General features: G+C 34.8%; 1 protein-coding gene across 1 annotated transcript in view; it reads right to left on the bottom strand.

Moving 5' to 3' along the window:
• Positions 1 to 17,500, bottom strand: part of LOC135202189 (neurotrimin-like) — a 592,885-nt gene that overhangs the window by 55,210 nt on the left and 520,175 nt on the right. The window contains exon 4 of the mRNA XM_064231443.1: positions 7,778 to 7,985. Within this exon, the coding sequence (XP_064087513.1) occupies positions 7,778 to 7,985 (208 nt within the window). The remainder of the gene's footprint in view (positions 1 to 7,777; positions 7,986 to 17,500) is intronic.

Here is a 17,500-nt window from a genome sequence, read left to right as displayed (position 1 = left end):
AAAAACTAAAAGAACTGTATTTTGATCGGTGATGCGCTGGGGTATAAAAACATACATGTATATACTGTACGTACACTTACGCGCATATATAGAGTGTCTTGAAAAAAAGCCTAAAAGAAGTACAGATCTGCAGTAGGTCCCTTAATCCAGGGAAATAGAGGAGGGATTTTACGGAAAGAGAACGTGTTATCTGCTGCATCAAAGAGAAAGAGAGAGAGAGAGAGAGAGAGAGAGAGAGAGAGAGGGAGAGAGTTAGTTTAGTTACCAGATAGCAAGGAGTAATGATAACTGAAATACTCATTGATCAAGATTTTATTTATACTTAAGGATTATATATATACCTATATATATATACATACATACATACACCCACGCACACGTGTATATAATACATACACACACACACATATATATATTATACATATAATATATATGTATATAATTTTATATATACATATATTATAGGACTTCATCGTTCACTCACAAGTTTGGTAATGAACATGGCATGGAAAATTGTCGTTTTTTCTCTCTTGAACCACTGATTTCCGCTTATCAGTTATAAATATGCATACACACACATATAGTATATAAACATATTTATTATTTAGTTCAAGTAGGCATATGTGTCTTTTTCTCCTAGAGGGTGCAGCTTCAGTAGGTGTAAATATTTGGGCTTTTCAGGTATACTTTGGATGATCAGCCCTTTAAACTATCATCCTAACTGTATATATATATATATATAATATATATATAGTATATATCATATATATATATATATATATATATATATATATATATTATATAGTATATATATATATAAATTATATTTCAAAAGCGATAGTCAGGGAACGAGAGGAATGAATATTAGAAGACTCTGGATAGATGAAAAGATAAATTAGGTTTTAGGAATAAAAGGCCTTTTGTGCCCAGAGAGAGGGAGTCTGTCTGTGAGACGGAGGTGAATAAGTAATGTATTGGAGGGGTTTTCGATGTGCTACTGGTGAGCCTTCTGCAGAGGAGTATGAAGCAGTTAATGGTGTGCAAGGTATCTTTGCAGGTGGTGGTTTTACCTCGATTTGGTAAATTTTTTACCATGGTACTGCCGACTGCTATGATGTTTTCTCTCTGGAGCCATCCCGTTGGAAAGTTAGGAGGTTGATGTTATCACGTATATATATATATATATATATATATATATATATATATATATATATATATATATATACTATCTATATATATATGTATATATATATTATACTATATATATATATATATATATATAATATTATGTATATATATATAACACGAAGAAGAGGTATATAATAAAGCTCTTGAGAGGCCTGGTGGAAGGTGAAATTGTCTAGTTACCAGAGTCTTTTATTCTCTTTGCTCCTGTGTAATATATATATATATATATATATATATATATATATATATATATATATCTATATATATATATATATATGTGTGTGTGTGTGTGTGTGTGTGTGTGTGTGTGTACAATAGCTAGCATTTTATCAAAGAAATGGCAGGGAAATGATTACTGATAATTCTCACATAGTCGAAAGTAATCTGTTAACTAAGCTTGCGAAAGTGAAAGAGAACAATCGGGTTTCTTCATTTTCACAAGTAGTAAATGGGAGGGAAAAAGAGGTCCCTGGAGAATATCTATTAATCTTCAGCATTAAGTAGATAAGGAGGATGACGCATCTGATGTCTGACGGAATTAGGTAGAAGGAGTGGTTGTGCTGTCTGGGATCAAGGAGGTCTCACAGGCGACTCATTCACGCAGAGAGAGAGAGAGAGAGGGAGAGAGAGTAAATCTTATGATATATTATGGTGACTATAAGCATTTGTTAGACTATGTTTTATAAAGAGGAAGAGGAGAGTCATTGCGAAAAAAATTATGCTGTAACTTCAAAAGTATTTGTGGAACCAACTTTTGTATATGGGAGACAAGAAAAAGAGGAAAAGAACGTCTCTCTCTCTCTCTCTCTCTCTCTCTCTCCAAGCTTAAATGATCTCTAGAAACAGATTTTAATAGCTACAAGTCCAACAATAACTCATTGCTGCTACTACTACTAATGACAATAATCCCTGCCTAATGAAAAACACAAAACCTGTTAGAAAAAGATCCATTTCTCCTTCCCTAGTAATTTTGTTATGATTGATTGCATTGCTTTTATTGGTCCTACAATAGCTATTAATATTGATATTTATGATGCGGCTGAACATTTTCCCTATACCCATTTGCAATATGGATAATCCCAGATGTATTAACGAAAATATTTGCTGATTTTTAAGTCCATGTCTCATTAAGGATGACTTCATTGGAAACCCCCTAAGTAGTTGCTGGTCTAATCACTATCCCTGATTAGAAATTAAGATGAAGCTCCAGATAAAAGTCGATAAGAAAAAGTTCATATGGCCCACAACTGTTTCTTGCATACACCTCTGTACGTTATGCATAAATTCATTATCAGTATGTAGATCCGGAAATCATGTCGGTATATCATGTGGTCAAGACGCAATACCATGAGATTAATATATATTATTTAATCATTTTTCTTTTCACGATTATCATATGTTGAGCTCGGGACAATTGATTACTTTAAAGCAAATGCATTCCAGCAAATGTTCACCTTCTCTTCGTTTTTAGGGGCACGAATATACTTGCGGTTATTGAGCCTCTCAGTTGTGTTTGTCACATATTTGTTTATACGTACAGTATATATATAGCTTCATAGCACAGGTACAACACTTACTTTTAGCTTCGGTCGTTGTGTTCTTCTCATTGATGGACACCTATAGTCTGGTGCTTAGCTATACTAGCCTACGCATTTCGTCAGGAAAAATAATTCTACCTCAATTTAGTTATTTACTTTATTAAGTAAATTTTGAATTTCTTTCAAGCTTTTCACTGTGTTAGCATTAAGTTATTTGAATACGTCTATTGCGTGATAATTTCATATTCAATGTTAGTGAGTGCTTAGTTTGGTTAGGCTAGGCTGTGAATGGGTATTAGCGTCATCATGGGTAAAGAAAATGGCGTGGGAACAGAGGCTTTTCTCTTCCGATGCCGCCCTTTCAAAAAGGGAGAATGTTGTATTGTGAAGACATAATATGTATATATTCTTTACAACATAATTGTCCTCCTATTTGAAGAGGGTGGCATCCCTCTGTGTAGAATTAAGCACTTACACCCACACACACGTCTATCTATCTATCTATCTATCTAAATTATATATATATATATATATATATATATATATATATATATATATATATCATATATATATATATATATATATATATATATATATATATATATAAGTTAATGACATTGTTCGCCGTTACTGTCCTTTTTATCAAGCCTGAATTAATCTATACTTCTGTTCTGTTCTGGCAACCTTCTCAGGAAAAAGGAAAAATTTTTCAAGATTCCTTGCATTTAATTTTTCTAGTTGGCAAACCGTTCCCCGACCTCTCGGCAGTGTCGTCCGGACTGGATTACAAATTGACAGACAAGGTTTTTATTACTGCATTTAGACCGTTGAATTTTAAACATGACAACATTTAGGTGCTGAATTCCTATTAGTCGGCGGGTCTCATTCATTCTCTCTCTGGTGGTCTGCCTGGCAGCACGGACATTCCTGGTGCTCTGTACGATGTGTCTTATGCAGTGGCTTGCAGCAAAGGTCTTGGGCATAGGACACATGCTGTATAGCTCCAGGAATTGCCCTGCCTGCTTACTCAGACCATCAGCAAAAGAATGAGACCCGTCGACCAACGCAAATTTAGCACTTCTACAATACCATGTTTAAGATTCCAAAGACCGCACGCAGTATTAAAAAAAGTTCTACAGGGTATTTCAATTTGTAAACCAGTCCTGAAGACGCCGCCGAGAGGCGAGGAAATGTCTGTCGACTAGAAAATGCAAATGGAAAAACTTGAATCATTTGTCCTGGAGGAAAAAAAGAAATATAGACTAATTTAGTCTTGATTTAAAGATAGTATCTACAGACAATGCTATTGACTTTAATGGAAATTGCAGAAGAGAGAAAGCATGAACATGTAGGTATATATATATATATATATATATATATATATATATATATATAGGTACAAAAGTGTATAGCACTGGTTGATCAGCACGTCTCTTGGCGTTAGGTGTTAGCACCATGCCCTTTTTTCTTTGACCGAAGAAAGTCGTTGGCACCTTCTTACAGATGAGTGGAATCTTCTTCAGTAGACCGGGAGAGACTCCGGGACCTTGCAACGTAGTGAGCACTGCACCATTAAGCCACAGTCTGCAATATGGCTAATATATATATATATATATATATATCTATATATATATATATATATATATATATATATATATGTGTGTGTGTGTGTGTGTGTGTATATATATGTGTGTGTGTATGCATATGTGCGTGCCTTGTGAAAAGGAATATATATAATATATATATATAATATATATATATATATATATATATATAGTTATATATATATATATATATATATATATATCTATATAATATATATATATATATATATATATATATATATATATATAATATATATAAAATATATAATGTGAAAGCATGTGGATGTGACACCTTCATCGCTCATCCTGTATAAGATTCAGTGAGCCCATACTGGACACTGGCTTCATGGTGCAGTGCTTAACTAACGCCGCAAAGTCTCTTGGGAGTCTCTCCTGGTCTACTGGAACTATTCCACTCACCTGTTTAAATGTACCAGGTCTTCCTAGTCGAAGAAAATGAGTATAGAGCTAACAACGGTACCCCACCTAGACTTGCTGAGCAACAAGAATGCTATACACTTTCGTGCTACCCTTACGACAGGGGATATATATATATATATATAATATATATATATATCTGTGTATATATATATATATATATATCTGTGTATATATATATATATGTATATATATATATATATATATATATATATATATATATATATACGTATATACGATAAGTATTTCATTTTGAAGTATTTTACACTTAGCCTCTCCCCGTATAGGCTACGTCATTTTGTAATAAGACACACACTCTTGTCTTTATGCCACTATATTCTGTTGCAACCTGAACTGCGCACTTCTATCATATAATCTTCTTAATTATTTTGCAATTTGCACCGAAACCTGCGTCCTTATAAATTCATGAGACTTTTTGAAATCTGGTTTATTATATGAATTACGATGCTTTCAGCATTGGTACATAATTATCAATTAGACAACTTTGCCATACTCAAATAATATATATACACAAACATACATTAATACATGCAAATATTGTAAATATACTCATATGTTATATAATTTATATATATATTATATATTATATATATATATATATAATATATATATATTATATTATTTATATCGAGCTACAAATGTCCTTTAATATCTAATTCGCTCTGCCTCGGAACTAATATATTTTCATACATGTTAACGAAGGGGAATTTCTTAGTCGATAAGGAATTCGTCGGCTCACGGGCGCGAACATGAAACAAACAAATTCAGGACTCACAGTGAAGCTGTATAGCTGGTGGTCTAGAATGCTTCACTGGGCGTCCTGAATTATTGATTCCATGGTTCGCCCGCCCCGTGAGCCGACGAATTTCTTATAGACTAAAATATTTCCTTCAGTTTAACATATATGAAATAATATATCAATTTCGAGGTAGAGCGAATTAGATATTTAAGGACAGTTGTAGCTCGATGTATGTATATGAATCACGGTAATGTGATATGACATATACATAATATAGTGCGTGTGTGTTTAAATATGGGTATGTATTAGTGGGTGTTATATACGTATGTTCATTATAGGTTTGTGTTCTCAAATTGTATAGTTGATATGTTCTCAAATGATTGATACATATGAAAAATGAAAATTTGTTTCATGAATTTATATAAGACGAATGACTCGGTGTAACTTGTAAAATAATGAAGAAACATATATGAATAGAAAGTGGGTATTTTAAGTAAAAACAAAATATAGTGGCATAAAGAAAATAAGCGCGTCGATTCGTTGATTACTTAAAATTACAAAAAATAAACGTGGCGCTGTGTAGCCACTATGGTGTGGCCGCTGTAGCCCCTAAACGGATAGGCTAAGTGCAAAATACGTCGAAATGAAAAACTAATCGTCCCTGTATTAAACATGTCAGGCATGAAACTCTCTTATCAAAGGGATTAGAGACGCAATAAATTAGGCAGTCGAATTGACGGTCAAAAAAGAGGTGATTCCCGAATCTGTTAAACGAAGCGATTATCGTGTCTATTGTGACATTACAGAACCGGTGATCAACGGCCATACACGGTACGGCGATTAAAAAAAATTAACAAAATAATTCTTGGCGTACATGATTATTTTTAAACAAACTAGAGAATGGTTCCATAGCAATGACCAGTGACGATGCTTCATAAATAATTTTAATTTGGATATAAAGTACATATCATAATGCTTTTTACCAAAACCTTGTTTGAAGTTTTCTTAACCTAGTCTAAAAGCCTACGATTCCTCACGCGTCTGGGAATTCAGTCTTTACTAATGTCTAAAAGCTTGCTTTTAATTGTGGGGGATGGTAAGCATAATATATGCTACCTAAAAGTAATAGAATTTTTTTTTAGTATAGATGAATGAAGCTTGCTTTATTCGAATGCAACAGAGATTCAGAAAAGTTTCTTTGCAGCGCCGAATAAATGTAAAGGCTTAACCTACAGCTTCATTATAAATAGAGTCGTTTTTTAGTTGGGATGTATGACACTTTCTCTGGGTCTAGTGTTTAAAGGCTTATATACGTAATTTCATTATCGTCTCCAAGGTCACTTTTCGCGGAGAATATGCTGAGGAGCTGATGTTTAAAGAGCAGGCTTTTCAGTGTTGTTGAAAGCTCACTTTTCAGTGTTTAATCTATTGCAAGTTACTGATATCTAAAAGTTGAACTTATACCTTAGCTTGGTTGGCAATACTAACGTGTACCGTACAGGATCAGTGTTTCACGTCTCGACAAATATCCTTGATATTATACCGACGTGTCAAACCGTAGTCTGAAGAAGTATATTGAAATCTTTATTATTGTATATCCTAATGAATGTTATTTTGTGACTAAACATGTGTGAAATATAAAAAAGAAAAACTAGCCTAATGGGCGTGGTTATTAACAACAAGAAAAAGGACATGGCGTGAGTTTTTATGCATATGACTCGTATTGATGGTTGTATTTATAATATACTAAAAAATATTTATGTTGATTTTTTAATGGATCGAACTTACCATGGTAGTTATATTTGTGAAATGTCTGAGAATGGTTCCATGAATTTTTATGTATCCTAGGCTGTTTGTGATTGGTGTACATTTTAAAAACCGGAAAAGTATGCGCAGTGACCTTCGATAAGTGATTTATGTATCTAACATTGTGCGTCACGATGGTTGTATTAGGAAATTCTGAAGCAAACTTTACCACAACTGACGTGTAAGTGACCATTTTCTTCATATTGGGAGAATTTATAAAGTATAAAGTAAAGGGACTTTAATGTCTCCAACTATCTACCATTACATTTGAAAAAATGATTAAGGACTGACTTACCTTCTTCATGCTTCATGAAATATTGTAAGTATTATTTACCAAGGAATTTTAAGCATTTGATCCTTTTTTGCGAAATGCTTCAAAGAGGAATCGCCTTGGACTTCATGCATGCAATCTCGTTCTCAAAAATGCTGGCGAGAGGACTTACCATGGACTTCTATGCAGCCGACCCTGTTCTTCATAATGGGCGTATTTATCTGACACATGTAACAGCCTCTGTCGGATTCCTTCACTTGTCGTATGTGTAGGTTCCAGGTGCGGTGCTCGTCATGTGTCACAGATATCCGGGTGTTGTGAGTCACGACGCGCTTCTGCAGGCTCAGTATGGTTTGCGAATCCACCTTCAACCAACCCACCTGGGGTGACGAAAAAATAGAAAGAAATAGTGAGTCGCGGCAACATGATCGTTTACATAGTAATGAGGTTTTAGATTGTTTGGGAGGCAGGAGGTAGGGGTATCCCAGTTTCACCTTGTTTGGGAGGCCGGAGGTAAGTGCATCCCCTTTCACCTTGCTCATAGGACCTATCTCAAGCACGGTGGAGACGAGAAAAACAAATAAAAATGGCAGGACCACGAGTCTTTCATCCTTGACCTAGGTCAAGTAGGTCAAATGAGTATAAAGAGGAAGAAAAAAATAATTTCGGTAAAACTACAGACCTTCAAAGATAAATGATAAGAGGCATTAAGGAAAGGGGAGGTGAGAGATTTCCTAAGAAAGTTTGTATATAGAAGAATATTCTTCATATAAGATAAGATAAATGAGTGATAAGTGTTAAATGTAACTTCATTAAAAAAAACTACAAGTTCTTTCGAGTAAGAATTACCAGCCTCGCGTCAAGATTAGCCCAGTTTATTATATAGAAATGTTTGGAAATAAAGTAAAAGATTCAAAGCTATTTTTGTTCTGTTGTTTTTTATTCAATAACTGTGCAAAGCTGACACCTTCTTTCACGACTGATGATTGTTTTCGCTGGTGTTCGCTCAACTTTTAGCGCCTTATTGATTTTCCTTCATCATCGCCTCTGGTGCCGCGTGACGCAAAGAGCCTGTGTGAAATTCCGCCACCTAGGTCTTCCCTGTGCTTTATCTTCCACAAACCTCCACTCTTCACCAGCCTCCTTCTCAAAGTTCTCATCCAAGTAGATCTGGGTCTTCCAGCTCTTCTGTGCCCACAGTAGTCCACCTCAAGGCATTGATGCAGCTGACACGATCACTTATAATATTCACACAGGGATTGGGCGGAGGACATGTCCAAGCTTCTCCATCTCCCTTTTATCGTTATCTCGCCTGCTTATGACACTAACATAATTCCCATTATAGTACTGTTTCCCACTCTAATCCTGACACCTTTGCTCTTAGTATCCTTCAAGGTGTGCTTTCAAATTGAGAAAATGTTTTGGATATAGTTTCGCTGCCCTTCTATGTCCGTATATAGTATAATACTAAGCTTTTGCATAATCTAGCTTTGTTTGCATTTTCAGTGTACTTGATTTCCTAATAACAGATTGTTACGTATTTAAAAATAAAAAAAAAAAGATTGATGTATGAAAACAAAACCTGAAGTGCTATAAGAGGAAGTAACTATAATTCACGCGAGGTTTCACTTTAGCAAAGGGGCCTCTGTCTTTCATGGCTTTCCAAACTTTTCACGGTGTCAATTCTAACGAAAGACTTATTTCTTTCCGCTTTCAAAATTTGCCAGCTAAGTGTTTAATGCAACATTGACTTGTCTTTTGAGGCGTCGCTGCAGTGTTTCTACAAGCCACACGGTCATTATATTCATCGTAAAAGGGGAACGTCTTTGATTTGAAATCGAGTTAACTGATTTTGCTTAAACCGTAATGGTGTGTATGGGTGAATTCCGCTGTAAATTGCTGTTTTCTCTCTTTTATAAGATAGAGGAACAGGGTTAGGCAAGGCTGCAGAAAGCAAGCCCTTCCCATCGGAAACATTGTGTCAATGGTGAGCTTCAACCCCTTGTGATAACAAACACATTACTTGAAAAGGGAAATATTATTTTGGGGAGCTACTGAATAGGTCGGTTACTTTATCTTGTTCATTTTCTTTCGATTTTCTCTGCGCAGTTAACGAGAATCTCTTGAATATCTGGCTATCAGGATAGTGCAAACCTCCCGGATTACGATGTGGGCTTACAAGAAATTTGGAAAGTGTAAACTAAAATTTTCCGACGCAGATCTTCAAAAGATATGCAATGGGAAAGAGGTACCAAGAAATACGTCTTCCAGTAACGCCGACCCCCAATAGTCTCCCCTTTTTATTTTTCCTCTTGCCGGGGACAGCTCGGTCCTTCAATAAATCAAAACAAAATATCAAAAATGAAAGGAAAAAAAAAAGATAAAAAAAAAAAGGGAGAGAGTGCTCCCTCTCTGCCATTCAGAAGATATGCCACCCAGAGACAGATATTCTTTGAGATGCACGGCAACACGTTCGGCTTTTCTATCCTCTCGGATATTGGGCATGAATGTCTTGTATTTAAAGGCCCAGATATATATATATATAATAATATATATATATATATATATATAATATAATAATATATATATATATATATGATATATATAATATGTGTATGATATAGATATATATATATATATTATATATAATATATAATATATATATATATATGTTAATAAATTCTTCTGTTAAAACAGGATACGTCTCAAGTATAAAAGGCCCATTAAAACACACTGTTTTAAAGCTAAGGACTATATGTCGGTGGCCTCTACTTCCACCCTTATCAAGCAGTTAATGACAGACGGAGCTTCATTAGTGAAATATCCCAAATCAGGGATATATCCCTTAGGTGATGCCCTAGGGACGTCGCTGACCCATCTTGGGTTTTGTTTAATTTTCTTTCTTATCCGTTTCATCGTTTGCCATGAGGAAGATGTTATCTTCAGACCCGAGTCTCAAGATCAATTGAAAGGTTGATCATATTATCTTCTTGTTTTATTAGTGAAGATTCCACCATTTGACATTGCATCGAGAGCTGCTTTTGTATGAAATTCGGGATGAGTCCCAATCCATGGTATGGTTCGTGTTATATATATAATGGAAAATTGCTGAACTATGTTGTCCATATTTAACTGAACGTTTATGTTGCGTTAATCTTTCAGAGAGAGATTTACCCGTGAAACCGAAATATGACTTATCACAGTCTGAGAGGATTTACGTTATGTACGGGGATATTTGCCGACTTAAATTTGTTGCAAAAGTCTTCTGAATGTTTTATATGACTAGGGGAAAAAGTTCCTTAAAAGGGGGATAGTAGCTCTGCTAACCATTTAGAGATTATGTTGTTGAAAACTCCAGCACATGAAATTATGGGACGAAACGGAATGTTATCTTTGTGAGTTTTGGGGAAGCCATAGAAATAAGGTAAATTGGGATTGATTGTCTTAAATTTTTCGAAAATTTCTATATTTTTCTTTTACAGGTGTTTCTGATTTTTCTGAAGAAAAATATTGGAACATTATGGCTCGAGTTTTTTTTTTTTTTTTCTCATAGGAAGTTGTATTATTTAAATGCTCACTGATCTTTTTTTGGTAGAAACTTTTGTCCATTTAACGTAGAATGGGAATACAATATCCAAATCCACTTTTTAGATGTCTTAATCATTAGAACTGATAACAACTATAAATTCACTGTCTATTGGTAAGCGAGATTCTCACTTTCATACATACATTTTTACAGCTATTATGACATTGCAGTAACTTATTTTCTTAGAACCCTGAGAATTTGCTCCCCAGGGAACTTGAAACAATCAGAAATCAACTTATCTTGTTAAATTACCCTAAGCAAACAATAGAAAAAGCCATACATAATGTCTTCAGAAAACAAAGAAATGGAAACATACACAAACAAAATCATAATTCCCCACATGGATAATTTACGAGAGATCACACAAACTTTAGCCCCCTCGAACCCGTTTATCTTCACTTATCCGAATACACTAAGGAAATCATTAATTAATGTTCAGCAGAAACCAGTTTCCAAAAACATTGGATTTTATGAAATCCCTTGTAGGGACTGTGATAAGTCATATTTCGGTTTTACTGGTAAATCTCTCTCGGAAAGATTAACGCAACATAAACGATCAGTTAGATATGGGCAAGATAGTTCAGCAATTTTCCATCATGTAATAACACGAACCACTCCATGGATTGGGACTCATCCCGAGTTTTATACGAGAGCAGCTGTCGATACAAATGTCAAATGGTGGAATCTTCACTAATAAAATAAGAAGATAATAGGATCAACCTTTCCAATGGATCTTGAGACTCGGATCAGATGGATAATATCTTTCTTCAATTAACCTTTCCAATGGATCTTGGGACTCAGACCGAATAGATAACACCTTCCTTAAGGTAACGATGAAGCGGATTAAGAAAATTAACAGAACCCAAGATGGGTCAGTGACGTCCCCAGGCATTACCATTAGGGCATATCTCCTGCTATATATTTCACTAATAAAACTCTATCTGTCATTCACTGCTTGATGAAGGTGGAAGTGAGTCCACTGAAATATAGTCCTTAGCTATAAAACAGTGTTTTGATGGGTCTTTTATACTTGAGATGAAGTATGGCTATTACAATTTCATATATTATATATATATATATATATATATATATATATATATATATATATATATATATATATATATATATATATACATACATACATAAAGAAACGGAAGAAGAGAAAAAGGGCCAGGCCAACGAAATTTGTTTTTCCAACCCAGCGTGGATGTTTTCACTCATTGAGGCTCAGAATCGCGTAGTTTGTTTCGCTTATCACTGAGTGCTCATCCGCTTCAATAGGCTGCTGTTGGTTCGAACACGTTTGTATTGTTTTGTAATTGCAACGGCACTCGAAGCGCCGAAGATAGCTTTGATTATACGCTGTTTTCAGTGCGGAAATCTTATTTTTCCTGTTTTTTTTATACGTATTCTATTTGCAAGGAGTGATCTACGTAATTCAATTTATTTTTAGCCATATTCTATGTGTATTTTTAGAAAAAGCTGAATTATAGAACATTTTATTAGGTTTTCTTTTTACTTACGTCATTGGCCATATAAAATATCAAATTAATCGCGTATATTACAAAATCCCTGTGATTTGACTATTTAATGATTTCTTGTATTTTTTAATTACCGTTCGATTTCCCTTTGTTTTCTTACGGTTTACTCTTTGATTAACCCTCTTACGCCGATTGGACGTAATTAAACGTCGAGTCAAAATGTCTCCCGTATGCCGATTGGACGTATCATACTCGGCTCAAAAAAGTTTTTCAAAAATTCGCGGAAAAATACCTATAGGCCTACCAGCCGAAAACTTTTGTATCACGCGCCTTGGGGGATGCTGGGAGTTCACGGATCAAGGCGTTTGTTTTGTTTATAATCGCTACGCAGGCGCGCAAGCGCGAATTTCTTTCTTATCGCACTAAAAAGTATCAGTGACACATCTCGGAAATTATTTCGTCACTTTGACATAATTATTGCACCATTTTAAATTATCCTTTACATGAAGTATTATATATGAAAATGTGCGCAATTTCATGCACAATACAACTAAAAAATACTCATGATTGTAGCTTTTATCAGTTTTGAAATATTTTCATATAAATAACGATAAGTGCAAAAATTTCAACCTTCCGTCAACTTTGACTCTACAGAAATGGTCGAGAAACGCAATTGTAAGCTAAAACTCTTACATTATAGTAATATTCAATCATTTGCCTTCATTTTGCAACAAATTGGACGTCTCTAGCACAATATTTCGATTTATGGTGAATTTATGAAAAAACTTTTTCCTTACGTTCGTGCGATAACTCTTCCGATAAATTTTTTCGTGCGATTGTCCTAAGTGTTTGCACCCTTTATTTTAAATTGCCGTTACATAAAGTTTTATATATGAAATGCGCAATTTCATGCACAATACAACAAAAAACAACCCATGGTTGTAGCTTTTATCAGTTTTGAAATATTTTCATATAAATAACGTTAAGTGCAAAAATTTCAACTTTCGGTCAACTTTGACTCTACCGAAATGGTCGAAAAACGCAATTGTAAGCTAAAACTCTTATATTCTAGTAATATTCAATCATTTACCTTCATTTTGCAACGACTTGGAAGTCTCTAGCACAATATTTCGATTTATGGTGAATTTATAAAAAAAAAAAACATTACGTTCGCGCGGTAACTTCCGAAAAATCAGAATTTTTTTGTGCGATTGTCGAAATGTTTGCACCATTTAAAATTAGCTGTTACATAAAGTTTTATATATGAAAATGTGCGTAATTTCATGTAGAATACAACTAAAAATGATTGAAGGTTGTAGCTTTTCTCTTTTTTCGAAATATTTGCATATAAATCACGATATAGAAAAAAAACCACGTTCGGTGTCAAATTTGACTCTACCGAAATAGTTGAAAAACAAAACGCAATTGTAAAGCTAAAACTCTTACGGCCTAGTAATATTCTGTCATTTTTCTTCATTTTGAAACAAATTTGAAGTCTCTAAAACAATATTTGATTTATGGTGAATTTTTGAAAAATATATTTACTTTCACTCCGCGCGCCGATTCGCGGCCGCAAGTCTCCGAAATACGTACATGGCATTATCCTAATATTTGCTCCTTTTCATATTAGCCGTTTTATAGAGTTTCATATATCAAAATGTGCGCAAATTCATGAAGAATACAATAAAAAATAATTGAAGGTTGTATCTTTTTCCATCTTCGAAATATGTCCATATAAAAAAAATATATATATTAAAATTTTGACATTCGGTCAAATTTAACTCGTCCGAAATGGTCGAAAATCTGCAATTCTAATCTAAAACTCTTACAGTATCGTAATATTCAATCATTTGTCTTAATTTTGAAACGAAAAAACAAATTGGAAGTCTCTAGAACATTATTTAGAATTACGGTGAATTTTTGAAAATAACATTTTTTTACGTCCGCTCGTTACGAATTCGTACATCATTTTGTGATATTTTTCCGGTGTTGCTTTTATTGTTTTACAATGTATATATCAAAATGATTGCAATTTAGTGTACAATACAACGCAAAAAAAAAGTAAACTGGTTAGCTTGACCGTTTTCTGCACAGCGTGATTTGAATACCAATTATGTATGAATTTTTTTTTTTCGCTACCATATATCGCATTATTTACATATGATAATGATATTTTTTTTTCATTTCTGATGGTTGCATTCTAAACTTCAGGCAATGTCAAAAAAAGGAGCCAAAAATGAACTCTTAATCTTCAAAAGTACGCGCGCTGTAATTTTTTGAAAAAATTATTTTTTTCACTTCCGCGCTCACTCCAAACCAGGCCGCATACCGGGAGAGGTTTTTGATTTTTTTGGGGCTCCGGAGTAAAGAGGGTTAATATTCCCATTTAATTTCATATTGCTTTATTTGTTTGAATTATTTTCTTAGTTTTTTCTTCCCTTCTGTGATTATTTCCTCCTCTCATTTACTTTTTTATCGGGTGAGTTATGTTCAGTAACGATCCCAAGAGACACATTTCCATATATCTTAACTAACAGAGACATCACGTCACTTATTTCTCTAATCATTCATCAGTGTCCTCCCTTTCACCGCTCTTTCTTCCCATAACAGCTGTTCCTATCTCGAGTCATTCTCCTAGACAAATCCTTGTTCACTCGATGCTGACTAGACCAAATTCCTTGAACATCGCCACCGAAAGCGTTCCCATCTCTCGATCTGGGGAATCGTCAACGAGACGGCATATAGAAATTTTCAGGCTTCAGTGGAAATCACGGAAGTAGCCTCGGGGGAAAAAAGGAAAAAGAGCTTTCGCGTTGTTCGATTTCTCGGGTGCGGACGCGACGCCGCCTGGCTGTACACCCGTGGAAGGAAGCCGGAGTCGAAGGGATTCGGACAAAGTGGACTCATAAGTGTCGCGATGGCAGCCCATGTTGTAAATTCACTCTTCCCTTGTCAGCTGTAGAGTGACGGCCGTGCGGCTTTTGGAACTTATCAATAAAAGTTATTGAGTAATTTTGGATTATTGTCTTTTGTTTATGGCCGTGTAAAATAAAGGACGCGCTTTTTTCTTTTACGTCCGTCCTTGGGAATCTGCTGTCTGGCGCTTTGAGACATGCGGCCATTGAATGTTAGGGTTCTGCATTCTGCCTGTCATTCTGCTTTGGTAGTTGTCTTGTTTATGTGTTTGTGTGTGGATAGAAGCCCATTTAATAAGGTTTTCCTCTCTCTCTCTCTCTCTCTCTCTCTCTCTCTCTCTCTCTTAACAAACGCATTCTCGTTGGATTTCTCTAGCAGTGAATTCCATTTGAGAGTCTCTCTCTTCACTCTCGTTCTCACGCTCGATTGTAGCATCAGATCAATCATCCAACCCTCCCCCACCCCTTTCTCTCTCTCTCTCTCTCTGTGTGTGTGTGTGTGTGCGCGCAATCAAGTCACACGAATTCACAACGTACAGTACCCAAGCGTTCATGTTTGCGACTTCATTGAAAATTACACATACAGGTTGGCTTGGTTTGAGTCGCTAATGGGATGGTGGAATTGTTGGTGCTGTTTTCGAACGCAGACCCTAAGAGGAAGGTCGTTAACACCAAAGTCGTGGCGAACAGGTGTTGATAATCTTTGTTTTGGGGATGTTAGACACCGTCCATAGCCGTTGAGTGTCGTGGTAGACCGTGCTCATAAACTTGTACAATACGAATTGAACTGTCTGCTTTTGTATGTACACGCCAGTGTGCGTGTTGACATACAAATATTTGTGACGCAAAATTACATAAACATAGCACTATAAACACGGGCTTTGATATTTACAAATATTTAGGAAGTGAAATATGTTTGAGGGACTTGATGTGCTGCTGTGGAGCCTTCCGTGTAGATGTATGAAGTGATTGATGCGTAACTCTCTGCATGGGATTCATCCATGAACAACGAATTAAATTATAATGGGACAGTGATAATTTTCTTTTTCTTTTAATTGTGCAACCCCATGTTATAGAAAACGACTTAGTGATATATATATATGATATATATATATATATATATATATATATATATATATATATATATATATATATATACATACATGTATGTATGTATGTATATACATACATATATATATTATATATATATTACTGGTAAAAATGTTCTGTTACAACAGAATTCCATCTAATAAAAGGACCCCTTAAAAATGCCAAAATATATAAAGTATGTAGTTTAGATCAGAGACTGCTGTCTCTCTCTTCAGGTAGGTAATGAATGAGAAAAGTTACAGAAAAGGCGGTATTTATACCAAGAGATGCATACACAGGTAGCCGCTTTAGGTCACCCCTGCTGATAATTCCTCTTTAATCTTCTTAAGCATTGGTTAGAGAAAGATTGTATCTATGATATCTGAATCCCAGGTGCCCTTTGAGATGTTCATTACCTGTCTTTGTTTAATCAATGCTGACTCTATCATCTGGCTTTTTTTTATTGCTATAAAGTATACATGACAAATTCCAGTTTATTCTGTGGTTATGGTTATTTATATGGTTAAAGTAGCTGAACTCTGTTGGCCATACCTAACTGACCGTTTATGTTGTATTAATCTTTGGGGAAGTGATTTTCCTGTAAAACCGATGTAAGATTGTTCAGAGTATCAAGTGACTGGAATCTTGTATGCTCCTGTGTCTTTGGGGATTGTCTTTTAATGGATGTTAATCAGGGATTTGGCTAAGGTATTTGGGTAGGTAAAGGCAAAAGGGTTAATCCTGTCCAAATGTGTAATTTTTATTTTATTTGTCACTTAAAGTTTATAGCAGCAAATGTCGATACAAAAGCCAGATGATACAGT

The sequence above is a fragment of the Macrobrachium nipponense genome, chromosome 30, assembly GCF_015104395.2.
Source record: "Macrobrachium nipponense isolate FS-2020 chromosome 30, ASM1510439v2, whole genome shotgun sequence".
NCBI lineage: Eukaryota > Metazoa > Arthropoda > Malacostraca > Decapoda > Palaemonidae > Macrobrachium > Macrobrachium nipponense.
Note: the sequence above shows the minus strand (reverse complement) of the source record. Positions and strands in the feature narration are given on the sequence as shown.